Genomic DNA, 26,435 nt, shown 5'->3' on the forward strand with positions numbered 1-26,435 from the left:
AAATCCCAAGTGAAAGTAGAAGCAGGAGGATCAGGAGTTCAAGGCTATCCAGGGCTATATTGGAAATCCAAAGCCAGCCTGGATTATAAGAGACTATCTCAACAAACAGAAAAGAAAAAGAAATGAGAAAAATTAGTGAACTAAATGTTCAATGTAAGATACTGAATACTGGATGAAAACATGTAACTCTTTTTTTATATTTTTTAGAAACTAACTTTTTTTACATTTAATTTTTATTTATTTATTTGAGAGAGAGAGAAATAGGGAGAGAAAGAGAGAGAGAGATGCAGAGAGAGAATGGGCACGCCAGGGCCTCTAGCCATAGCAAACGAACTCCAGATGCATGTGCCTCCTTGTGCATCTAGCTTATGTGGGTCCTGAAGAATCGAACCTGGGTCCCTTGGCTTTGCAGGCAAGCATCTTAACTGCAAAGCCATCCCTCCAGCCCCAAAACAGTAATTCGTAAATTGAAACAAAGTTTAAAACCTTATTAGCTACTAGTCTCTTTGCTTTCACTGAATGCTCGATAAGTAAAACCATAAGGGAGGCAGGGTTTATTTTGGTAAGAATGTAAATGGAGAAAACTTGAGCACACCTCTTTATAGCTGAGGGTCAGGATGCAGACAAGTCAGTCCAGACAGCAGCCCACCTTGAACCGCTAAGTCAGGCCCCTATAACCTTAAATCCGCCAGCCTGACTCCATGTCCCAGAGGTTCTACAACCTCCCAGCTGGGGACCAAGCATTCGAGTACATGAGCTTGTGGGGGACATGTCACATTCAGAGCATGACACCTTCCTACATAGAAACTCTAGGTCCCCATCAACGGCCGCATGGAACACACAGCTCAAAGAAAACCAGCTCCTGGGTGACAAGTTCTGGCCGGAGCGGGAGGAACATCACAAGTTTACCACATGCCTCTGCCTCTGGAGAAGGCAACAGAATAGAAGCATCCTAAAACCACTAACACCAAGTGAACTTGCACACAAGGTTGTTTCAGTCTTAGAAACACGAACACCAAGAGAACTTGCACACAAGGTTGTTTCAGTATTAGGAAGGAAAACCAGATAGTGTAGCTTGCTACCTTAAACTTACTAAAACAGGAAAATGCATAGAATCAAAAGACGCAGAAACATGATGCAAGAGCCTTCAACCTAAATTTAATAAAAAATTGAGCTATTCTAAGGGGAGGTATATTCACATGGTGCAGGCTAACTGAGGAGCACTGGGGGAAATGAAGGACAAAGAGTCAGCCTCAATTAACACATGGAGAATCGTCATCAACCTGACAGGATTTTGAATCACCTAGGACATCAGGTGTGGAGATGCACAACTTTAATCCCAGCATTGTGGGGACCAGAGATTGAAAGATCACCCTGAGTTTGCGGCCAGCCTTGGACTATGGAGTGAGTTTCAGGTCAGCTTGGGTAGAGTGAGATCCTGCCTCTAAAAATCCAAAAAATAAAAATAAAATGAAAAATAGATGGACTGGAGAGTTGGCTCAGCAGTTAAAGCACTTGCCTACACAGACTAACAGCCAAGGTTTGATTCCCCAGTGTCCATGAAAAGCCAGATGCACAAAGTGGCACATGCATATGGAGTTTGTTTGCAGTGGCTGGAGGCCTTAGTGCGCCACCATGTGCATCAGGCTTACGTGGGTTCTGGGGAGTCGAACCTGGGTCCTTAGGCTTTGCAGGCAAGCGCCTTAACCACTAAGCCATCTCTCCAGCCTCTGAACAGACTTTTATATAAAACGAGGGGAGAGAAGAATGTGAGCAAGGATGTGGGTCAGGGAAAGCAAGATAGGAACAAGGCTAACAAGACGGTTATAGCATGTAAAATTAAACTGTACTGTCTTCAGAATATGAACATGTTACTGTATAGGACAATGGCTTTTCATTAAGTGGGTGTTTCTTTTTATTTTGGGGGCCTAATGTCTAGAGTTAAGTCATTACCAAGGAATTTGACCATTCACAAGCCTCTGTTTTAGGGCCAGCTTGTCTCAGCAACTTTAGAACTTTATTAACCCTTCAAGAAACCTTAGGACTTCATTAACCCTTCACTAATAAGTCCCATTCATTTACTTACTTAATTATTATGTATTTTTTCTTCCAGTTAGAGTCTCACTGTAGCCCAAGCTAACAGAGAACTCGCTTTGTTCTCCCAGGTTGGTCTTGATCTCACGGAGATCCTCCTATCTCAGCCTCCCAAGTGCTGGGATTAAAGGTGTGCGCCACCACGTTCTACCACCTTTCTATAACGTGTATTCATATATTCATTCTACCAGTTCTGTTCCTCTAGAGAAGCTTGAATAATATACCCTATATACTTTCCCAGTATAGAGATAATTCAGAATAATTGGGGCAGGCATTATCACAATTAAAGAGAAATTTCTGTGAAAGAGCTAAAAATTGTGTGTGGGGGGTACATTTTTGTTGATTTTTTTTTTTTTTTTTTTGGCAAGGGAAGGACACAGGGGTTCTTGAATAATAGGTGAGCACGGGACCACTGAGCCATACCCCAACCCTGAAGAGACTTTTTCTTTTTCTTCTTCTTCTTTTTGCACACATGTGTGAAGATACACCTACACATATACGTGTTTATGTGGAGGCCAGAGGTTGACACCAAATGTGTTCTTCTCTTGTTCTCTGGGTTTTCTTGAGATAGGCTCTCTCACTGAGCCCAGAGCTCATTGATTCAGTTAGACGAGGAGCTCCAGAGATCCTCTTGTCTCTACCTTCCCTGTGCTGGGATTACAGGCATGTGCTGCCGTGCCTAGTTTTTGATGTGGAGTGCTGGGGATCCGAACTCAGGTCCTCAGTTATCCTCATGAAGTGCATGGCAAGCACTGTTACCCACTAAGCCATCACCTCAGCCCTGAGAGTTCTTTTTACCTGCCTACAGCTGGTCTGGTGTCTCCCCTGACTGGTGTAAGTGGTCGCTGAATAGTGTGAGAAGGCTGAGGATACGCTTTGCCGCACTGAAGCCTCCATGCTCTGGGGTGAGCGTTTGAATCCAGCAGCCTTAGAAGAGAACAAGGTGAGGATCAGACGGGAACGGTGAGCCTGGGTGGCAGGTGAGGAACGCTGGCTGGGGCCAGGTGAACGTGGTGGACTGGACTCCGTTGTCACACTTTCTCCAGCTGTGATGTTCCACAAGTTTTGTGCAACTCTCCCTGGCCCTTGAGCTATTTGATCATGCGGAACATACTATCTTGCCTAATATCATTTTAGTGTAGCAGAAATGCCATCATTAACATATTATGAATAACAGAGAAGCTCCTTAAGTGAACACAAGAGAACTACAAATACTTAGAACAAATGTCACAAGGAATTGCGCCATCTTGGAGGACTTATCTTCTAGATGAGGGTTCTGAAAGAAAAGTCTGCTTCCTATTCTACATTGTAAATGAGGTCTCAGAAAAGGTCTTCAGTCAAGGAAAACACTGCATACACAGATTAGGAAGGAGGAAATAAAACTAATATGTGACTGTGATTGGATCCTCTAAGACAAGAACAATCTTGACCAAGCCACAAAAGTCATTAAAATGAAAAATACATTCAGTAAGGATGCTGAGTATGTGATCTTGTCTTTAATGTCAGCTGAACTTCTTTATGTCAGTAACACACATTCAAAGGAAAATATTTCAGACTGACATTTATAGCAACATAAAAAATCAAATATCCAGAAATAAATCTAACAAACTCCATATGACTGCACAGAAAATGATAAGGTGTTTGGAGAAAATAAAGGTGGTGTAAATAAAAGAAAGGATATGGTGCACTTAAGAAATTTGGAAAACCCAATATTATAAGAAAACAAACTCAAACTGGTCCATCTATGGATTTAACCAAAATTTCAATAGGTTTTTTTTTTTTAAGCAAGCCCAACAGACTGACATTTTTTCTCTTTTTTTATTAACAACTTTCATGATTATAAAAAATATCCCATGATAATACCCTCCCTTCCCCCACTTTCCCGGTTGAAACTCCATTCTCCATCATATGCCTTCCCCATTTCAATCAGTCTCTTTTTTTATTTTTTTTTGTTTATTTTTATTTATTTGTTTGAGAACGACAGAGAGAAAGAGACAGAGAGAGAGAGAGAGAGAGAATGGGTGCACCAAGACCTACAGCCACTGCAAACAAACTCCAGATGCGTGCACCCCCTTGTGCATCTGGCTAACGTGGGTCCTGGGGAATCGAGCCTTGAACTGTGGTCCTTAGGCTTCACAGGCAAGCACTTAACTGCTAAGCCATCTCTCCAGCCCCTCTCTTTTATTTTGATGTCATGATCTTTTCCTCCTGTTATGATGGTCTTGTGTAGGTAATGCAGACTGACTTTTTGGATGTGTGAGAGAGTGAGAGTGAGTGAGAGACAGAGAATTGGTGTGCCAGGGTCTTCAACCACTGCAATGGAATTCCAGACACATGTGCCCGCTTGTGCGCATGTGCAGCCTTGCACATTTGCATCACCTTGTGCATCTGGCTTACGTGGGACCTGGAGAGTCAAACGTGAGTCCTTAGGCTTCGCAGACAAGTGCCTTAACTGCTAGAGCATCTCTCCAGCCCTGTATTTGTTTTTTACTTGACAAATGGATTCTAAAATTAAATGAAAATAGAAGTAGGATAGTCATAAATTTTCTGAGAAGCAACATGAGAGAACTCCAAGAGACTGATTATATAGCCACAGCAGTTGACTTTTAGTGGTGTTGGTACAGAACTAAATGGCCCTGGGAGAGACCAAGGTATAGTGGATGGTTGTTCAGTAAAAACAGAGATGAGGGCTGGAGAGATGGCTCAGTGGTGAAGGTGCTTGCCTGCAAAGCCAAAGGACCCAGGTTCGATTTCTCAGGATCCATGTAAAGCCAGATGCACAAGCAGCACGTGCATCCAGAGTTCATCTGCAGTGGATAGAGGCCCTGGCACTCTCTCTTCTGTCTTTCTCTTTGCCTGCAAATACATAAAAAATGCTAAAAGAAAAACCATTGAAATTCACTTTTACCCACACAGATGGAGTATGTACCAAGGTGTGAAAAGGAAAGTATCATTGATCCCAGGTAAACTGAGAACAATTAACAGAAAAAAAAAAAAAACAAAAAAAAACAGCACCATGAGGCCTGGGGAGATGGCTCAGTGGGTAAAGTTCTAGCTGATGGGTCTCAGCTAGAGGCTGGCTCAGGTACAGAGCAGCCGTGATGCCAAGTTCTGGGGCTGAACTTGACCAACCTCAATGTCAGGATTAGATTTAAATTCTAGGAAAGGGGACCTCCCTCCCAGGGACCCCTTCAGGCAAGAAGTAGAAGTCAGATCATTCTTTGATCTCTAGTGAAGTGAAGACTACACGGGCAGACTTAAAGCATAGTCTTGTCTTCACTTTCGGGGCCCAGTCACCCCGACTGCCTCAGCACCATGGCAGGCGTGGTGGTGCATGACTTTAATCCCGGCACCTGGGAGGCAGAGGTAGGAGGATCACTGAGTCCGAGACCAGCCTGGAACTACACTGTGAATGCCAGGTCAGCCTGAAAAAAAAAATTTAAAAAAAACCTTAGATAAATAATAAATAAATGGTACCATGGAAGGGATCTGTGTCATTGAGAGGCACTACCATGTAAGGTAGAAATACCATAGCAACCAGAAAATACACAGACTACAAGTCTATGGAGAACACCTGAAAGAATGAAAGCCCTGAAAAACTCTAATTCCCAGAGTTGAGTCTTGCCTAGGTAGAAGGCAAGACCCACATTCAAGGCTGTTCTCTGACTTGCACATGAGGTGTGGCACACGTGTGCAGCCTCACTCACACGTACACATACAAACATACCCCCCACCCCCACACAGAGAAAATAATAAAAAACTTTATAAAAGACATTAATGGATACCAACATATTAGAATGGAAACATGATATAGCTTACAAACATTGACCAAACCAAAACAAAGGTAGTTAGATAAATACCTCAAAAAAGATAGACCTAATAAAAGGACTATTGAAAGCCCTAAAATAGATCACTTATTATATTAAAAGGACACACTAGGAGGACATAACCATCTTAAACTTACATGCATCTAATAACATAGCGTTAAAATACATAAAACAGGCTTTGACAACTGAAAGGAAACAAAGGGCTGGAAAGATAGCTCTGCAGTTGAAGGCACTCGCTTGCAAATCCTGCAGGCCCAGGTTTGATTCCCTAGGACCCATGTAAGCTAGATGCGCAAGGTGGCGCATGCATCTGCAGTGGCTGGAGGCTCTGGCGTGCCCATGTGCTCACTCTTTCTCTGCTTCTTTCTCTCAAGTAAACAAGTAAAATATTCAAAATATCTTATTTATTTATTTGAGAGAGAGAGGCAGATACACACACACACACACATATATATATATATGGAGAGAGAGAGAGAATGGGCATGGCAGTGCCTCCATCTATTGCAAATGAACTCCAGATGCATGTACCACCTTGTGCATCTGGCTTACATGGGTCTTGGGGAATTGAACCTGGGTCCTTAGGCTTCACAGGCAAGAGCCTTAACTGCTAAGCCATCTCTCTGGCCCAATAAATGAAACATATTTAAAAAAAATCTAAGCCCTTCCCACCACTGTCTTGCTAGAGTCCCAAAGCCAAGTTACCTTGCCTGAGTGCGGGTGAGCTCACAGTTTGAATGTTGTCTTCTCCTGTGCAATGTGTGGAATAGCTGCTGTGGCCAAGGGAAGGCTTCCAGGGAACAGTCTCAGCTTTGGCTCCTAGAGACCTTGAAGCCGGCCAAGGACACAATGGCTTAAAAGTGATATGTCTGGGGCTGGAGAGATGGTTCAGGGCTTAAAGGTACTTGCTTGCAAAGCCTGATGGCCCAAGTTTGATTTTCCCCAGTTCCCACATAAAGCCAGATGCACAAAGGGCCTCATGCGTCAGTTTGTTTGCCATGGCAGGGGGCCTGTTTTCTCCCTCAATCTCTGTCTGCTTCTTTCTTTTCTTCTTCTTTCTTCTTTTTTGGTTTTTCAAGGTAGAATCTCATTCTAGCCCAGGCTGACCTGGAATTCACTGTGTAGTCTCAGGGTGGCCTTGAACTCACGGTGATCCTCCTACCTCTGCCTCCCGAGTGCTGGGATTACAGGCGTGCGCCACCACGCCTGGCTTCCGTCTGCTTCTTTCTCTCTAAATCTCTCAAATAAATAATCTTAAAAAATTTTAAGTGATCTGTCTGGATATTGATAGGGGGTGGACTTGTGATGGTGAATCCCTCCCGATGGTCAGTCTGACAGGAGCTAAGGAGACAAACCCCTGGTCATGTCTCTGAGGGAGTTTCTAGCTTAGTCAATTGAGGTGGACGGCCCACTTTGCCTGTGGGTAGTGACGTCCCACAGGCTGGTGTCTCACACTGAGAAAGGAGAAAGCTAGCTGAGCACCAGCATTTACCTCTCTTTGCTTTCTGGCTACAGATGTAATGTGACCAGCAATTTCAAGCTCCTGCCACCATGCCTTCCCTCCAAATTGTAAGTCAATAGCACTTTCTTCCCTAAATGTGCTTCTTGTCAAGTATTTGACCGTAGCACCAAGCAAAGTAGCATGCGAACTTAACATGTTTATCCAAAGATAGCATTTAGGAAGCAAAAAGGAAAGACGCTCTGTGGGGTCGCACATGATCATAGAAGTGGCCATGGCTGTCACCTGGAGCTGCTCCATGGAGTGGCTTCCTTAACTTTCATTACCTAGACTTCTGAGAAGGCCCGGGCTGGTCTGCCATTTGCTGCCCTGGTTCTGGTCTGCTGATGTTTTTTTACCCTCTGGTAGCAGATCAGTCAGCTTTGTTGCCGACCACGCCGTCTCAGAGGGGGGGCTTGGTACTTAAGGTTCTGGGGAACTGCAAGCCCCAGGGGAAGTGTGGGTAAGCTCGGCTCCTAGTGGGTCTCCTCCCTGGGATGTCCTCCCTCGGTAGTGACAGGGAAGCCCTTGGGAGTCTCATTTACTGGGACACTGTATCAGTTACAGTCTCATTGCTGGGAGAAAATATATCCAATCAGAAACAAGTTAGGGAAGGAAAGAGTCTTATCATTCCAAAAGCTAGAATCCATCATGCTGGGGAAATCATGACAGCAAAGAAGAGCAGAGATTGAGAGAGAGAAAGAGGGAGAAAGGTCAGACTGTTACACCTTAATGCAGGCCCCCGTGACTCACATCCTTTAGCAAGGTTTTACCTCCTATAGGTTCCACAACCTTCCCATGTCGCACCAGGTGTTCATATATATGAGCCCACAGGAGCATTTCCTCAAACCACCACCATTTGCACCCATCATGAGCCCCTCGCCTAACGCTCCTCCACACACTGTCACACTAGGGGACAGGGCTTCAACCTGTACTTGGAGGAGGTACATTCAGCCCCTGACAGACAGGAATGTCACAAACTTACATCCTCTCTGGTGGTTGGTGATTTTCTGTTGTCCCACAGTTGGGCAGACCCACTCTGACCACTTGGTCCCTTGGTACCATTGCTGGGTATCTCCACCATGAAGTTACTGGGTTCCCTCTGTCAGCTTAACAGTTCATTGTTGGGCTGGAGAAATGGTTCAGTGGTTAAGGCATTTGCCCACAAAACTTAACAACCAGGGTTCAACTCCCCAGTACCCATGTAAAGCCAGATGCACAAAGTGGTGCATGCATCTGGAGTTTGTTTGCAGTGGCTGGAGGCCCTGGCATGCCAATTCTCATTCTCTATCTACCTCTCACTGCTTGAAAATGAATAAATAAAAATATTAACAGTTCAGGGTGGTTCTCTGAAGGTAAAGACAATGGGTTCACTGACCTTTCATTTTACTTGTTAATCAGCCCCATGTGGGTCACCACTTCCTGTGTTATTCACTGGATCAGACTTCGCTCATATGCTTTAAGGTTGGTTGGTGGGTGGCACCTGGGATGTGTCCTTGTCCTCTCGGTCACAACAATAGGAAGCTCCAGGCTCATGTGTGCTTCCCTGCTGAGCTCTGGTTTGGCCATTTTCCTATTGAGGTGGTGCTCTGATGTTGTTTAGGAGTCAGTAGCTGGATGCCACATGTGTTAGCATGTGAGTAACCCCACCACAGCTCCCACAGAGACGGAATCTCACGTTAAAGGAGTAAGGGTGGGAGAAGCTGAGACTTTCAGGAATTTTGGAGGTCCTGGGACCCCTGCTCTTATGGATGGATGAGTGGTGAATCTATCATACACACCATCTTGGCTCTGTCTCAGGTTATGTCCTCACCAGAGGTCCCACCTCAGGGTGAGGCGGGAGAGGATGATGGGGAAAGTTAAAGGGGACATGGGAAGGGAACAGGGCCCCTCACCTCCGTGTGGGGTTGAAGCCTCTTGTCAGCCTGCTGCGAAACAGAATTCTAGGATAATTAATTTATTTTACTTTATTTGCTGTAAAGGTTACCTATATGAAGATAATATTCCTTTTATGTAGAGATATTTCAAATAAGAATGCTTTAATAGCAATGAGCCATGCTGAAGGCCTGAGCGTGTCTGATCTTACACCTTTACCTGATATAAACCTTAAACTAGAAACCTTGCCAGAAACCCCCTCTACAGTAAAAGGATAGGTTTTAGTCCCTTGTGCAACCTTAGTGACTCCTGGCTTTATCTTATCAGATTGTCACCTCATCCAAGGCACATCTGGAGCCATCCTATGATCTCACTAATTAAAGCAAGCACTGGGGAGATGGTTCAGCCTGTAAAGTTCTTCCACGTGCACATGTACACACATGCGTGCACACATACATGCAGGCACACTATACCTCCACACAGACAAAGCTAAACAAACAAAAAGATGAGTTTCCTCAGGAAAATTACCAAGAACCCAAACCAAGATGTGTACATTTACTTATTTCCACAACTATATGAAAATGTGTTGATAGATATTTCTAGTATTTTCCTAATCCTGAACAATATTTCTATAAATATGTATCTGTTTATAAATATATATTAACATGTGTGTATCAGACAGAAAACTACATGAACATAGTGTGTAATTTAAGGACTTTTGAAAAGCAAATATTCAGCCAGGCGTGGTGGCGCACGCTTTTAATCCCAGCACTCGGGAGGCAGAGGTAGGAGGACTGCCCTGAATTCAAGGCCACCCTGAGACTACACAGTGAATTCCAGGTCAACCTGGGCTAGAGTGAGACCCTACCTCCAAAAATCAAAAAAAAAAGAAAAGAAAGAAAGAAAGAAAGAAAGAAATATTTTCTTTCTTGCAGGTGATGAACACCTCATTATTTTTGGCAAAAAAGAAAAAGTCACCAGTCTCATACAGCTTTGACAACCATCTGTGTTTCTTCTTTGGCTGTTTTAAAGGCTTCTTCATCTCTGTCTTTGGTGCCCCTCCCTCAGTGCCACCTGACCAACTACCTGACAGGAAGCAGTTGAAGGGAGGCGAGGCTGCAGTCCCTCACGGCAGGGGAGATGCGGCAGTGGAAGGAGAGGCTGCCTGCCTCCGTCTCAGTGGACCAGGAAACAAAGCAAGCTAAATGCTGGTGCTCAGCAAACCTTCTGCTTTCTTTCTGATTCATTCCCAGACCCCAGCTCATAGAATGGTGCCACCCACATTCAGGGTCTGTCCAGGCATCCAGCCAAGGCTGGCACTGGGGCTGAAGGAAGATGATCAGAGGCAGTCTCTTCCCCTCTGCTGTCCTCACTCCCAGGCATAACAAAGAAGCCACTTGGATGCGTGGACCTTGCTACCCGGGATCTAGTCTTCTGGAGGTTCCCTGAGTTCTTCTGGGGCCTGTATGTCACATCCCGCCAACTCCTCCAGGAAGCCTCTAGAGTGCAGGAAAACCTTACGGATCTGACTGACTCATCAGCAAAGAAATATCCACAACTGTGTGGGCCACTGCCCAGCAAGATGTCTGAATACCCCGTCCCTCCAAATTCACCCCCTACCACCTCTGAGGGAGGGTCACATTGTCTTACACAGCCTGCCACCAGCCACCCTCCCGTCCTGCCAAGGCCCAGGTTGGGGGTCAGCATCGTGAGGAACTTAGTCCCATGTGTCCTTTCTCCTGAGCACCAGGCCACCTGTTTCTCCTTCCTTTCCACCCTAGCAACCCTTCTGCCTCCTCTCTGGGCTGAAATTCACAGGGGGCTGGCTTCCTGTCTGTGGGAGTCTGGATCGGGATTGATCCCAGGCTTAACCCCAGCGCCCCCCCCCCCCACCCCATGGAGCTTCTGTCTCGAACAGGCCCAGTCAGACCTCCCACGCTTAGTATAATTGCCTGACCTTCCGGTTCACCGCTGTGTCCACCACAATCTACAGAAACTCATTTCCGAAACCCCACCTCCACCTGTATATCCCAAGGAATTAGCCTGAGCCTCTTGATCCACAGCCACAGCCCATTTCTTCTGGACAGATTGGAGCCTGCACATTCTCATCTGATGTCTCCAAGTCAACCTCTTCTCCTGCCTTTTTTCGTTCTGTTTTTGTTCTGGTTGTAGTGTGTGGAGGGGGCGGAGGTGTGCATGTGTGTGCGCAGGTAACTATGTGGAGGCCAAAGGACAAACTCAGGTATCCTCCGTAACACTACCCACCTTTTTATTCATTTGTTTTTTGTTTTGTTTTTGTTTTTTTGAGGTTGGGTCTTACTCTAGTCCAGGCTGACTTGGAATTCACTTTGTAGTCTCATGGCGGCCTCGAACTCACGGTGATCCTCCTACCTCTGCCTCCCCGAGTCCAGGGATTAAAGGCGTGCACCATCGTGCCTGGCTTGACCACACTTTTTACATTAGGTGCTAAGAATCCCAACTCAAGTTTTAGTGCTTGCCACATAAGCATAAAGCGTGGCAAGCACTTTACCGGCTGAGTATCCCCCCAGCCCCGCAATGTGGCCTTTGAACTTGCAACCTTCAATTGGTCTCTGCAGTGACCGAGGAATGGGAAAGCCCTGTTTCAAAGACCCCTGAACCTGGGCAAGCAGGGGAGGTCTACCTGGGCCCTGTGGGTCCTCTGCTGTCTGACTTCCTCTGAAGTCAGTGGGGTTTCCTTGCTCTCACTTTCAGCCATGTGGGAATTTCTTTTTCTTTTTCTTTTCTTTTCTTTTCTTTTCTTTTCTTTTCTTTTCTTTTCTTTTCTTTTCCCTTTCTTTCTTTCTTTCTTTCTTTCTTTCTTTCTTTCTTTCTTTCTTTCTTTCTTTCTCTTTTCTTTCTTTCTTTCTCTTTTGAGATAGGGTCTCCCTCTAGCCCAGGCTGACCTAGAATTTACTACATAATCTTAGGGTGGCCTCAAACTCACAGCAATCCTCCTACCTCTGCCTAGAGTGCTGGGCTCAAAGGCATGCACCACCACATTCTGCTGCAAAGAAATTGCTTCCTCTCTTCCCAGGCTGCATAACCCCCTGCAGACTCTGGGGTTCCTCCCTCTACTAAACACCCTTTGCTTCCTCTTTCTGCACTGCCAACCATCAGAAGACTGCCTGCGTTTCAGGGCAAACCTGGCACTAGCCCTGAGGCAGTCTGCAGGAGGCTCCCAACCTCCAGGTGACCTCAAGGCCCTTCCTGAGATGTAGACAAAAGGCCAGGCCGAGCTGGGCAGGTGTTTTATTGGAAGTTCACAGATACAAGAGCTCTGAGCAGGGTCACAGCTTGTAGGAGATGGGGGGGTCGGGACAGAGGGAGCCCCAGATGCTGGCAGCCTCCACCCTGGGAACTCCCATATAAGCCCTTCTTGCTGGGTATCACATCTAAGGGGCCCAGAAGCCTGGGCAGGGAAGTAGTGGGGGCAGCCGCTGGAAGCTGGGCAGCAGTGCAGGAGGAAGCCCTGGGCCCCAGCGACAGCAGGTGGAGGCAGGAGGCAGACAGGATGACTGGGAGGAGCTCACCGCTCCCAGGGGCACTGAACTTCTGACAGCCTCACTGCTGATCACAGCTTTGGGTCCTGGGCAGGAGCCCGGCTCTGCCCCACCCTCACGGCATCTTGCCTCTAGGTCTCAGTGCGAAGTCTTCACAGGCCACGGTGCCCTGCCGGGCCTCAGTAGTCGGTGAGCGGGTACCGCAAGAAGATGAAGATGAGGATGATGCAGGAGGCCGCCAGCGCCGAGCTGGTGATGTTGAACAGGCGTGCCGTCTTCGCGTCCTCCACCGCTCCGTTCAAGTCGTTCAGAAGCTTCTTGTCTCGAACCTAGAGGCGGGAGGAGAGGAGGCGGTCAGGGGAGGCAGAAGTCAGCTGAGGGGAGGAGGCCAGTGGGGGAAAGACAGAGGCCTGTAGAGGAGAAAGAGGCCAGCCGAGAGGAGATGGCGGTCAGCCAGTGAGCGGAGGGGGGCAGGCAGCAGGTATGAGGGTGATGCACACGGGGGGGGGGGAGGGGGAGAGTCGAGGGTCTCCGGGCCACTTTTCTAATTGTGACAAGTGTCTCTGATCTGCAAGAACCAGCTCTTGAAAAATATGTTATTATTTATTTATCTGAGAGAGAATGGGAGAATGGAAGAATGGGTGCACCAGGGCCTCTAGCCACTGCAAACAAACTCCAGACTCATGCGCCACCATGTACATCTGGCTTACGTGGAGAATCGAACCTGGGTCCTTAGGCTTCGCAGGCAAGTGCCTTAACTGCGGAGCCTCTCCAGCCCAAGAACTCACTCTCACTTTGGAGAAGTGTTCACAGTATCCAGGTGAAACTAACCCCTCACGGTGTATAAATAGTCTTCCAGAGGTGAAGGGGGAACAGAGAATGAGGTTATCCTACGTGACTTCTGAGTGCACCCAGGACTTTGTTTTGTTTTGGGCAACATCTTAGTGAGTCGGAGATAATCTTCAATAAAAAAGGAAATGTGCCATACCACACCTGGCAAATAAAAAAAAAAAAAAAAAAAAGGAAGGTGACTTCTGAGAGAGTGGGTGCCGGATGTTGTAACATGACTTCCCCACAGAGATGAGTGGGTCACAATGTGATAGAGGGCACTCTTCACGGCCTTAGGAAGGGACACATGTGTGGAGGGAAGGGTGGGACCCAGGACATCCTGGGGAGTTAGGAACAATGCTGTGCCATCTTTAAGGGGCCACCTCATCAGGGCCAGCAAGTGTTTGCACACCCCCTTCTGTCTACAGAATCCAGTGACGGCAGCTGAACACAGTACAAGCTGGGACTAGAACCCCGAAGGAGATTAGGAAAGGGAAGAGAGAGAGACAGGGAGGGAGAGATGGCAGGAGAGGAAGAGAGTCATCCCATTCACGGGGGCCTAAGCTGTTTGAAGGAAGGATGGTGGACAGAGACACCTGCATCGTCTGGTATCCTGGCCTCTGGGCAGTGGGTCAGGCAAGCAGTGGCCTGAGAGGAAAAAGTGGTGGGAGGCGGACGGATGGGTGAGAAAGGAGGCACGTGTGCAGGGGTAGAGGATGGACGTCGGAGAGGAGGGCTTGTCCTGGAATAGACAAGCAGGAGGGCGGGGAGGGGAGGGGACATGGGAAGGGGTGGATACACAGCGTGCAAAGAAGGAGCACAGAGGAGAAGGGACAGGACGAGCTGAACAGGGACAGGCGGAAAGGCGAGTGGGCAGGTGAGTGGCTTGCAGAGTGAACTGTGTCATGCACGAACCAGACAGAGGACAAAAAATCGAAGAGCAAAGGCAGGATTAATCGTCTCTCACCTCAGGAGCTTTCATTCTAGTGACTTGGTTATTGTCACCTAGGATAAGGGGCGTGCCCACTGACTTAGCTGCCACTGTTTGGATGAAGTCCATTAGAGTTTTAGAGTTTTCTCCAGGAAGATCAATTCCATCTCTCCTTGGATTTAGCCTTTGCTACTTGTTTTTCAACTATCAGGAAAATCCCAGTTTCCACTGATGTTCCTTGGTGACATGTGGCTCTCTTACAGGTGGATTCTTACACAGCTAAACCATCCCATTGTGAGCCGGTGCCGTAACACATCAGCCATTCTGCTTCCTCCACCAGAGCTCCGCCTCTGTGGGGATGCTCTGGAACCTCAGGTAGCTAAAGTCCTTCAAGTGCCCCCCTCACAAAGGGGTGGGAAGGGCTTCATAGCTAGTGAGCTCACAGCCTGGCACAGCATCTAGTCTCAAGGTTTCTAGGAGAGGTGAAGAAGATTCTAGAACAAGGCTGGCTAGTGGAGATGACAAAGTGCCACATTTTACCCTTGGTCTTTTTTTTTTAAATTTTTTTTGTTCATTTTTATTTATTTCTTTGAGAGTGACAGAGAGAGAAAAAGGCAGATAGAGAGAGACAGTGAGTGAGAATGGGCGCGCCAGGGCTTCCAGCCACTGCACATGAACTCCAGACGCGTGCGCCCCCTTGTGCATCTGGCTAATGTGGGTCCTGGGGAATTGAGCCTCGAACCGGGGTCCTTAGACTTCATAGGCAAGCGCTTAACCGCTAAGCCATCTCTCCAGCCCGGTCTTTTTTTTTTTTAAGTGATATTTATTCTCACAGTTCTGGAACTTAGAAATTGAAACTAGCACTGTCACCAGGAGCAAGTTCTCCGAAACTCAAGACTTTCCTTTCATGTTCCCAGCATCCCTTATGAAGATTCTTTTTATTAGCATATATTAATTGTACAAAATAGTGGGTATTAGTATGATATTTTCATATATGTGTATCATTCAGTTTGGTCATATTCACCTCCGTTACCTTGTCCTGTTCCCCTTCTACGGATCTATTTCCTCTTCTCAAATTGGCCCCCTTGACCTCAAGACTAACCACAAAACATAAGGTTCATTGTTTTATGATCTGTGTCGGTACTGAGCCATGGCTTTTCTCCTGTAACACGCTGGTTTCCTCACATTGAAACATCTCTGATACTCCTAATATACACCCTTGGTCACGATTACGTTGTGGAATGCTCAGAGCGAAGGACACAGTAGGTGGGGGCGGGTGGGGTCACTAGATGTTTAGAGCGAATAAATACATGGAGGGAAGAAAACTGAAAGCCGCGGCTCAGTGGCGCAATGGTATCTGGCTATAAGTGAGACAAGTGGGGAAGGGGTTAGTGACTGGAGGGGACAATGGATGGATGGATGCATGCATAAGCACAGGTCAGAGGGATGGGGCCACGATGCATGCTGGCTGGGAGGAGAGTGGGCATCCTGGATTTATGAACGGAGGCCAGAGGAGCAATGGCATATAAAAGGATGGTGTAGGGCTGCAGAGATGGATTAGCAGTTAAGGTGCTTACCAGCAAAGTCTAAGGATCCAGGTTCAATTCCCCAGGACCCATGTAAGCCAGATGCACAAGGTGGCACATGCATCTGGAGTAAGTTTGCAGTGTGTGGATGCCCTGGCATACCCATTCTCTCCCTCCTTCTCACTCTCTCTCACCCTCCCTCCCTCCCTTGCCCTCTCTCAAATAAAAAAAAAGATATTTTTAAAAAATAGAAAATAAAGTCGGGCATGGTGGCAAACGCCTTTAATCCCAGCACTTGGGAGGCAGAGGTAGGGGGATCGCTGAGTTCGAGGCCAACCTGAGACTATATAGTAAATTCCAGGTCAGCCTGGGCCACAGTGAGACCCTACCTTGAAAAAAAAAAAGAAAGAAAGAAAGAAGAAAAACGGATGGTGTATAAATGGTGGCTACTTGGGTGTCTTGAATGGAATCAAGGAAGATGGACTAGTGTCCCCATTCATCAGTGTATGAAAGGGATGTGTCCAGAGAAATGTTAGGTGATTCCATTATTATGCCAACATCAGAGTGCTTACACAAAGCAGGGTGGCTATAACATCACTAGGTGACACAGCCTTAATCACTAGGTGACAAAGCCTTAATGGGACCACCACTGTATGCATGGTCTGTTGTTGAGTGAAATGTCACAATACTATGTAAGGGTATGAGTGTGTACAGGCAAGTGCGTGGATGGATGAATGGATAGGCAAATGATATATGAGGGGTGGGTGGATGAATGACTAGGAGCACATGTGAGTGTGTACGTGTGGGCGGTTAAGTGGACAGGTGGTGAATGGGGTGAGTAGGTGGGTGTTCAGGTGGATTTATGGATACATAGCTGGGTTAATGTAAAGTTGGGTGTGCACAGCTGGATACATGGATGGATAGGGGAATGTATAGATAGTGGATGGGTACATGGAGGGTGGTTTACTGGTAGGTGGATGGATGGTGGGTGGCTGGATGGATGAATGGGTGACTGGGTAGATGGACGGTGAGCGGGAGAATATATGGATGGATGTATAGATGGATGAGGGGCTGTAGGTGGATAAGAGGGTGGGTGAGTGGGTGGATTTGGGGTTGATGAGAGGATGGGTGAATAGGTATTCAAAACAGGAGGAAATGGCCAAATATGTGGCCAAATACAAAAACCAACACAACATCCTCCCTTCTAATCAGATCATACAGTTGCCACATGCTGGCTGCATCTGCTCCCCCATTCCTACTCTCCTCACTTCCGCTCTCCTCATGTGAAACACCTGCCCTTCACCCATCCTTCAAGGCCCAGTGGAAACAATCCCCTGCCCTTGAGCCCCACTTAGCCCCAAGCTCAGGGTGATGCATTCCTTTTCTTAAACACTGGGTCATTTATCCAACTTGTCATGTCCTTTATCCATCCACCATCTAAACAACACTCTTTGACCCCCGTGTTGGTCACCTTGCCTTAGACACAGATTGCACCAAATAAAGGGCAGAGGTGTGTGTGTGTGTGTGTGTGTCCAGGACAGGAGAATCTTGGAGGCTCTGCAGGACAGAAAGAACTCACAGGAAAGAGAGAAGAGGGCAGAAGAGACAACTCAGCAAAGTGCTTGCCTTGCAAGCCTGATGACCCTAGTTCAACCCATGTTAAAAAAAAAAAAAGTGGGCTGGGGAAATGGCTTAGCAGTTAAAGCATTTGTCTGTGAAGTCTAAGGACCCTGGTTCAGTTCCCCAGGACCCACATAAGCCAGATGCACAAGGGGGCAGATGCATCTGGAGGTCATTTGTAGTGGCTGAAGTTCCTAGCGTGCCCATTCTCTCTTTATCTCAGCCTCTTACTCTGTCTCTCTCTCTCTCTCAAATAAATAAAAACATTTTTAAAAAGCTAGACATGGTGTGGTGAGTGCTTGTAATTCCCTCTCAGAGGGAGTGGAGACAGAAGCTCACTGGTCAGCCAGTCTAGCATACTCGGTGAGCTCCAGGTCAATAAGGGCCCTGCCTTGAAAAAAAAAAGTAGATGGGGCTGGAGAGATGGTTCATTGGTTAAGGCACTTGCCTACAAAGCCTAAGGACCTAGGTTTGGTTCCCCAGTACCCATGTAAAGCCAATTGCACAAGGTGGTGCATGCATTGGGAGTTTGCAGTAGCTGAAGGCCTTGGTGTACCCATTCTCTCCCTCTCTCTCTCTCTCTCATTCTTCCTCTCTCTCAAATAAATAGTAAAATATTTTTTAAAAATAAAAAAGTTGGGCTGGAGAGATGGCTTAGCGGTTAAGCGCTTGCCTGTGAAGCCTAAGGACCCCGGTTCGAGGCTCGGTTCCCCAGGTCCCACATTAGACAGATGCACAAGGGGGCGCACGCGTCTGGAGTTCGTTTGCAGAGGCTGGAAGCCCTGGCGCGCCCATTCTCTCTCTTCCTCTATCTGTCTTTCTCTCTGTGTCTGTCGCTCTAAAATAAATAAATTAAAAAAATAAATAAAAATAAAAAAAATAAAAAAGTGAATGGCATTCTGAAGAATAACATCTAAGATCGTTCTCTGGCCTGCATGTACATATGTACATATATATGCACTCCCACCCCCCCCCATATACACACAGAGGGAGGGGCACACGCCCTAGAATGACTCAGGAGTATGTGGGGAGGCCAGGAAAAGAAATTATGAAGTGTCTTGAGGGCCTTGAATGCCAACATGGGAAGCTGGACACCATTCAGCTAACCGGGGAAGCTGTACCATTTGAGGCAGCATGTCGAGAATGCATGAATGGAGAATTGATTTTCTGTATCTGGCTCTTCCCCAGACGCTGAGCTGCAAGAGCAGCCTGCGGGCCCCTGTGAGTGAAGAAGAGGGTGAGCAGCCCGGTGGGTGATGGACAAGCAGGGCAGACAAGGACGCCATCATCTCACACCCGCGGCTGCCAGCCCCACCCATTCACTCGCTGGCCTGAACAGCGTGACCTCTATTTGTGAACAGATGAGGAAATGGTTTGGTGAGACAGCTGGTTGGAGCCCAGGCTCGATAATCAACCAAGCCCTCCTAACCCCAGTCTACCTACTGTACCACTGGATATGCCTGAGGGGGCAGTGCAGCAGGCCAAGAGGGGGCGGCGGAGGCATCGGTGGATGCATTCCCCGGTGTCAGGCCAGAGCCAGCTTGCTCTATGGTTGCCTACACATCGGTCCCGGGAAGCCCCAAGTCTGTCCATTAGTGCTAGAAAGACCTCAGGAGGGGCAGCCTTGAAAGGATGAGAGGTGAGCCCCCTGTGCTTTCCAAAGTGCCAACTGCACGTCTCCCCAGCACAAAGCCAGCACCGTCCAGAGACTCCTGACCTACCTACAACCTGCACCAGATGGGCTCCCCGCCCTGCCAGCCGGACGTGACCTGAGCCAGGGGAGGAGGGGATGGCTCTGGATTGGGAGCTCAGGCAGCCAGAGCCACGTCCTCAGTCCTTGGGTGGCACAGGGCAAAAGGCCAGCAGGGTATGTCGGACTTTACAGCATCTAGACAATAGCGCCCTCTGCCCAGAGGGCAGTCCTAATCTCTAGGACTCCTTCCCATGCCACTTTTTAGCACAAGAACACACACACACACTCCAAGCCCATGCACACACACTGATGGATTCACACACTAATGTTTTGATGCACACTTTTAATCATACATACACTTAAACATGCATCCATTCACACCATGTGCACACAGACACATACAAACATACAATTCACACTGGCCCCCCTCACTCGCATGTACACACATTTCCACATATGCTCATGCACATGCATAGCATATATAGCTACACTCACATGTGCACAACACTCACTCACACAGATGCACACAGTGCATGTACTTCCTTTCAAGCATGAAACGCTGCTCACGTACACATGTATCCACACTTACACCTATATATAAACACACACTTAAGCACACTCAGGATATCAGTGCCCATGCAATATACTCAAAGACACACATGCATGCGTTCACATTCTTATACGCACACCTCCCCCCCCCCGGGAGTGCACACACACATGCAGTCACACACACTCTCTCTCAGACACATTCAGACATGCATGCTCATGTACACAACTCCATTGGAGTGCAGTCCAGGGTGAGGCGCTTGGGTCCGGAGAGGAAGGCACTATGGCATGGCAGTGTGCCGGCTGAGCATGAATCAGGAGGAGGGGACAGCCAGGTGGCCAGGCGTGTGATGAGAGGCAGGATAGGGCTATGCTTGCCGATGGATCAGAGACTGAGATGCCTGGCTGTCCTCTCTCCCCAGTTAGACTTGCCTTTGCTCTTCTGTCCCCGCAACCCCTGCTCCCTCAACCCCCTGCCACCCTCACTTTGCTGGGCAGCTGCTATCAGAAAAACTACATCCGGCTTGGGCCATTCAAGTCCGGGCTTGGGAAATGATGATGTGAGTAACTGTGAGCCAAGCCCTTCCTTCCAGAGTGACAGGGTAGGGGGCCACCCAGGCCTGTTCCCTGCACCCTGCTGGTGCGGCTCCAACAGCTCTGGGGCTGCTCGGTTCTTACCTGGGACACGGACGCTGCACCCGTGAATGCATTTATCCCAGCCCGCCCCCTTCACATTCCTGCAGCCACTGTCATTTCTCTCACTTTACCCTGAGGCAGGGTGGGGTAGACATCCTTCCTACTGGCCTGCCACCTAGCTCTTCTCCCGGCAAGCTCATCACACTGCAAAGAGAAGCTGCGTCCACTGTGGGTGCATGGCGTGGGAGTGGGACTGGTTTCCCCACTGCTTCCCTAGGCTGTTCTGGCCACTAGGCTTTGGCCTCCCACCAAGTCCCTGGCTGGATGGGCATAAGTGCCTAGCATCAGGTTCCCCACTGAGGGGTTGACATAAGAGGCTCGGCAAGGGTCCTAAAGCCGCCTCTCTGTGTGAGATTCCAAGCCTCTGGTTCCATATAGTCCCCAACCCCATTTACCTAGAGTAGGTGCTGGCCAAGTGGAATTCTTGCGTCCCCAGACTGGAGGACAGAACTGGAGACCTAAGTCCCCATTCTCTAGGTTGGGCTAACCTGGCTATGCAGAACAAACACCCGCAGGTGAGTCCAGCTTTCTCAACTCAAGAAAGGGAAGAACGGCCCCTTCCTACCAGCCCACACCCAGCCGGGCGGCTTCTCCTCTCTGGATCTAGGATCGCTCCCCACCCACAGCTGAGCTCTCTTCCCTCCACCCCTTGACTGCGCTGCCACTGCCCAGAGTTCCTCTGAGGGTAGCCTCCCCCCCTGCCAGCTCCAGCCCCCCTCCCCGGTGCAACCGGGCTCACTTTGAGGGAGTAGGCCAGCGCGATGAAACCCAGGCAGCAGAAGTTGAGGTAGACGAAGTTGAAGATGGACCACAGATAGTAGTCGTTCACTTCCGTGGTGTCGGGATAGACCTCGATCACAGTCGTGGGGTTTGTCATGGTCTTCTTCTCAGCTAAGTGCTTGCAGGCCTGAGGGGCACCCGCCGCCCGCACGCTGTCGGTCTTGCTGCTCTTGGATTCCATGGGGAACAGAGTGGGCGCCATGGGAGGCAAAGCCGAGGACTCAGGGGCGGCGGCGGGGGCAGCTGGGCCCTGCAGCGCAGGGGGCTTGGACACGCAGGCAAAACAGCCCTTGGGCGAACCTGCGGGGGGCCTTGGAATCCAGAAGGCCCCGTCCAGGGGGACTCGGGCTTCCTGGGTGCCGTCCGTGGTGCTGGCCGGGGCTCCCAGCGGGGCTGGGCACTGGCCGGAGCCCTGGGCCTGGAGGGAGGGACAGAGTGAAGACGAGGACTTGGGTCCCGAGCATCCAACAGCACCCACCCTGGAGCCTTGCGGCATCTCCCCTGCAGCCCCATAAACAGCCCCAGGGAGATGGAAATCCCCGTGAAGCAGCCAGCTGCTAGCCTGCCACTGCCACCTGCCTCCCCCACCCGCCTGGCCAGTGCCAATGCCAAAGCCCTTCGCAGCAGCCTTGGCAAGCACATCGGGGCTTTTCATCGTCTTGCCATCTGTGCACAAACATTCACCCACTGACACACACCCCCCTCAAATGCAGCCCCACTCACTGACACCCTGTTGCGATAAGCCAAGCACCCTTGTGCGCTACGCATCCAGTGCACGTAGACCCACAATGACACTGCCTTGGTCACTAATCGGCAGACCGAGCAGCGCTGGCTTAAGCACTTGCATACATATCATACAGGGGCTCAGAGAGACATCGCCAGACACCGGCACCACCCATCAGGCTTTCCAGCCGAGGCACGCCCGCGCGCGCACGCGCGCGCGCGCTGGAGGAGACACGCCAGGTAAACAATCGCCTACAGGACGGGCGCGCAGCGCGACACACACGGCCTCGCAGGCTCAGACACCTCTCCAGAGGATAAGCACAGGTGCGCCAAACTCCCCAGCATCGCCCCCTCCCCCAGGTGTGGCTGAGAACGGCACGGGGACCCCAAGCGCTCACACTAGCACACGGAGCCACCGATCCCCAGGTCACACACAGACGCGCAATGACACTCTGCGAAACAAACACTTCCGAGAGGCAGCCAAGTGCCCACGTCCTGCGCCACTCAGCGACCCCCGCATCCGTACAGACCGCGCAGGGTGCTGCGGCCACGACTGCGAGGCCCTCGGTTCCGCCAGGGTCTGCGGCACCGCCGGGACGGCGCGTCCTCACCTACTGGCGACTCCGCGGCGGGCGTACTGGACCCCCCTGCGCCTCCGGAGCGCGCGTCCTTCCGCTGTCCCGGGCCGCTGTCTGTCCGCTGATCCGCGTCCCAGTAGCCCAACCTTGGGGGCGGGGAGCACGCGGGGCTTGGTGGCGCCGCTGCCTCCCCCGCTGCCCGCGCGCGCTCCGCAGCGCCAGGCCGGCCGCGGATGCAGCCAGGAGCCTGACTCACGGAGGCGGCGGCGACGGCGCAGACACCTCCGCCTCCTCCCCGGGGAGGGAGGGGGCCGTGGCCGGAGGAAAGCCACGACCCCCAGGAGTTGTAGATGGGAGTAGACTGAGGCCCCTGAAACTCCTGGGCTGTGGCCGCTCCCATTTCACAGAGTCTGACCCTCTAGGCGGCCCATCTTCACCCTTTGTGGATCCTGAGGTCCCTACCTTCTTATCCAAGAGTGAGTCCCCTTGGCCTTGGACATATCCCGACCTCTGTGCCTGTTGAGTCCCACCTGCCACTGTTCCGTCTGCGTAGCAGAGCCTGTTGTCCCTCGCCGAAGTCTTGTCCAGGTGGGATCAGCCTCCCTAAACCCCAACCCACCATGGCGACCAGTCTCCACTGAACCCGCTTTCCCAGGTGGGCTGCATCCTTATCTCCCAGCCCAGCCTTTATCTGAGGTGCCCTTGTTCTCACAGTCCTTAACCAAGCTTCCTTTTGTAGTCACTGGCCTCTTGGGGACCTCCGACTCCACATTCACAGACCTTGAGTGGGATGCTCCACCCCATGCAAGCACCCATCTTTTCACAATCCTGTCTTTCAAGTCTTCAGCCCAACAGGGCCACTGGCAAGCCTCCCTCTCCAATGTCCATCAAGTCCAGGTTCTTCATTAATCACCTTTCTGAGCTCAGCTGTGTTGGAGCTCCTGTCCTGCATCCAAAAGTCTGACCCCACCAAACCTGGCTCACTGATGCTAATCCCATTCACTCATAAATTGGCCTTAGAACATATGGCAGGTTGACCTGTCCCTGCCCAGAAAGCTCTCCTCTGCCCTCCAGGGCCATGTGTTCTGTTCCAGGGTCCTGGCCCCTGGTCCTTTCTGGTGGTTCCTTGGGATTCAGTCCATGCACCTACTAGAGGCTTCCGGGAGCCCCATCCCAGCTGGGTTCCAGTCCCCTAAAGGCACTATGTCTACTGCCCTCCCAGTCTCAGTTCCTCTAGGTCCCTTCTTTCCCTCCTTTCTTTCTCTCCAATCCTCAGCGGACTTTCCAGCTCCTGATAAGTCCCACTGAACCCCCATTTTCTCTGGAGAACCACCCCCCCACCCTTCTTCAGAGCTCCCACCTTATCATGCAGGAACCCTCTCAGTGGGTCCCCATCCCCCATCTGTTGGCACCGCGGAAACCAGCGCTGCTCGGAAGCACCTGCAAGCTGCGCATGGCAGTCCTCCTTCCCCTCCCCTCCCAAGCCCCTTCTCCTCGTCTTCTGGCCTTTCTTGGGAACCCCATCCAGAGCACTCCTGGGCAGTGTCTCAGCCAGCAGCCTGAGGGTTTCTCGAGGCAGGGTCTCACTCTAGTCCAGGCTGACTTGGAACTCAACTCTGTAGTTTCAGGCTGGCCTTACACTCATGGCTATCCTCCTACCTTTGCCTCCCCAGTAGTCTTTTTGATCGCTGGGAACCTCGGCTCTCTGAGCTCTCAGTCCTGGGAACCCCTATCCCTTGGCTAAGCCTCACCCTTTCTCAAGGTCCTCCCCTTCCCAGCCCAAACCCCACCCCTACCCTCCCTGACCCCTGGCACAGCTCAGCCTTCATGTCAGGAACCACAAACGTTTTTTTTTTTTTTTTTTTGGTGGGGGGGGGAGTCAATCTTAAGTGTTGATAAAACCCTCAGTGAGTGGGTGGAATTAATTTTCAAGTCATCCAAAGAGCCCTCCCACTTGGCCTTTGGCCACTCCCTTTGTGGAGCCCAGCCTCACTCCATGGCATGGGGACAGATGGGTCCTGTGAGGAAGTCTGTTCTCTCTCATCCAACTCTAGCACCCCTTTGGCTTCCAGGGGTCTGAGGAAGGTGCCTCCCCAGACCCCGTATGGCTGCATGCCATGCTATCAGTCTCCTCAGGTTTATGCCCTGTGTCTCAGAGCCAGGCAGCATCTGTCGAAGGCCTTCCTTCCCTGCCACAGCCTGGGTCCAGTGCTGCCCTGGGCAGAAGGGCTTCACTGCAGCCCAGGAGGCCTGGCTTCTAAGCAGCAGCTCTCAGGTGGCAGGAGGTTCCCTTGGGCCCTGCCTTGAGGTCACAGACAGGGCCTTCTCTTCAGGCCTCTGGAGCTGCCTGTCTCAGCCCTTCCACTCTCAGATGGTGAGGAAAGTGCTGTGCTCCCAAGGGTCCCTAGGGCTAGGAGTGTGAGCCAAGAAACCCCTACCAGGAGGGACTTGGGGGAAGGCAGGCTACAGCCAATTCCCCCCAGCCCTGCTAGCAGCGAGGAGGGTCTCGTTTCTTTGCAGAGACTGGTGGTGGAGGGGAGCAGGTCACTGACCCAGCCAGAAAAGCAGAGGTTGCATTTCAACAGATTCCAGGGTCCAGGCAGTACGGCAGCAGCTTGCTGGCCCTGGCAGGGTGGCCAAGCCACCGCAGGCCTGTGGGGGAGGGAGGAGGCTGCATCTTCTGGCTTCTGTGCACAAAGCCTTTGATGACACTGGTCTCCAGGCCTGCCAGGCCCTGCGGGGCTCCCTGCTCAGGTTTCAGGCGCAGAGAACACCGGGCACATGGTTACCAACTTCCTGGCAGCTCTGAGTGTTCTCCGGACAGAGCCAGCAGGGCCCAGTTCTGGGGTACAGTCCCCAAAGCCCTTTCTGCCTGGAGACCTATGATGGCCACTGGCTGAAAGGGCATCAGAGGAGAACAAAGGTAACATCCTACACCCTGCACCTGCCAGCATGGGTCAGGGGTCCAGAGACTCCAGAGCTACTAATCTCCCAAGGAATCTTGGTCCTACCATCAAGAACAGAAACTGCTACCTTCACCTTTGAGACCATGCTGGCTGGGTGGGGGAGGTGGCTCAAGCAGGAAAGTGCTTGTCCTACAAACACAAGGACCCGAGACTGGGCCCCCTGGACCCCCATGTAAACTGGACGGGCATGTCAGCCTGTAATCCCACTGCTCAGGAGGCAGAGACAGGATTCCAAAGGAAAGCTGGCTAGCTAGATCAGCCAAATTGGTGCGTTCAGTGAGATACCCTGCCACAGTAAATAAGCTAGAGGTCAAAGGAGGAAAACAACTTGACCTCTCAATTCCACAAGCACTTGTGTGTATACACACACACACACACACACACACACACACACCTTGCTGCCATCATAGTATTTGAACCAATGCTTCTTACCTTTCTTTCCTCACATAAGACCACCCTGGAGTCTTCCACATGTGTACAATTGTCTGTATCAATTAAAGCCCGGGCCCAGGGGGTTCTGACTCCCATCTCCAAAGCCAACAAACCCAGGCAGGCAGGCACAGCCCTGCACTGACTTGGATGGAAAAGCAGATTGCTCCCAGGGCCTGGAAATGAGACCCAGGCAGGAGGCAGGCTGCCTGCAGCACCCAGTCCCAACAGACACCTTCTTTTCCCTTGGCCTAAAGGGGTACAAAGGGTGGGTATGGATGGAGCCTGAGCTTCTCACTGGGACGCA

General features: G+C 50.2%; 1 protein-coding gene across 1 annotated transcript; it reads right to left on the minus strand.

Moving 5' to 3' along the window:
- Positions 1 to 12,544: 12,544 nt before the first annotated feature.
- On the minus strand, positions 12,545 to 22,225 carry Ifitm10 (interferon induced transmembrane protein 10). Its single transcript, XM_004653905.3, has 3 exons — positions 22,156 to 22,225; positions 21,392 to 21,850; positions 12,545 to 13,141 (listed from the first exon to the last, which is right to left on the minus strand). Exons 1-3 carry the CDS (start codon positions 22,198 to 22,200, stop codon positions 12,992 to 12,994), a joined length of 654 nt encoding a protein of 217 aa, XP_004653962.3. The 5' UTR covers positions 22,201 to 22,225; the 3' UTR covers positions 12,545 to 12,991.
- Positions 22,226 to 26,435: the final 4,210 nt, after the last annotated feature.

The sequence above is a fragment of the Jaculus jaculus genome, chromosome 1, assembly GCF_020740685.1.
Source record: "Jaculus jaculus isolate mJacJac1 chromosome 1, mJacJac1.mat.Y.cur, whole genome shotgun sequence".
Taxonomy (NCBI): domain Eukaryota; kingdom Metazoa; phylum Chordata; class Mammalia; order Rodentia; family Dipodidae; genus Jaculus; species Jaculus jaculus.

Coding starts and splice junctions, on each gene's coding strand:
- Ifitm10 (XM_004653905.3), bottom strand. CDS start 22,200: ATGCGTAGCGCACAAGGGTGCTTGGCTTATCGCAACAGGGTGTCA. Junction 21,851..22,155: donor CTTATCGCAACAGGGTGTCA/GTGAGTGGGGCT, acceptor CCCTCCCTCCAG/GCCCAGGGCTCCGGCCAGTG. Junction 13,142..21,391: donor CGCTGGCCTACTCCCTCAAA/GTGAGCCCGGTT, acceptor TCCCGCCTCTAG/GTTCGAGACAAGAAGCTTCT.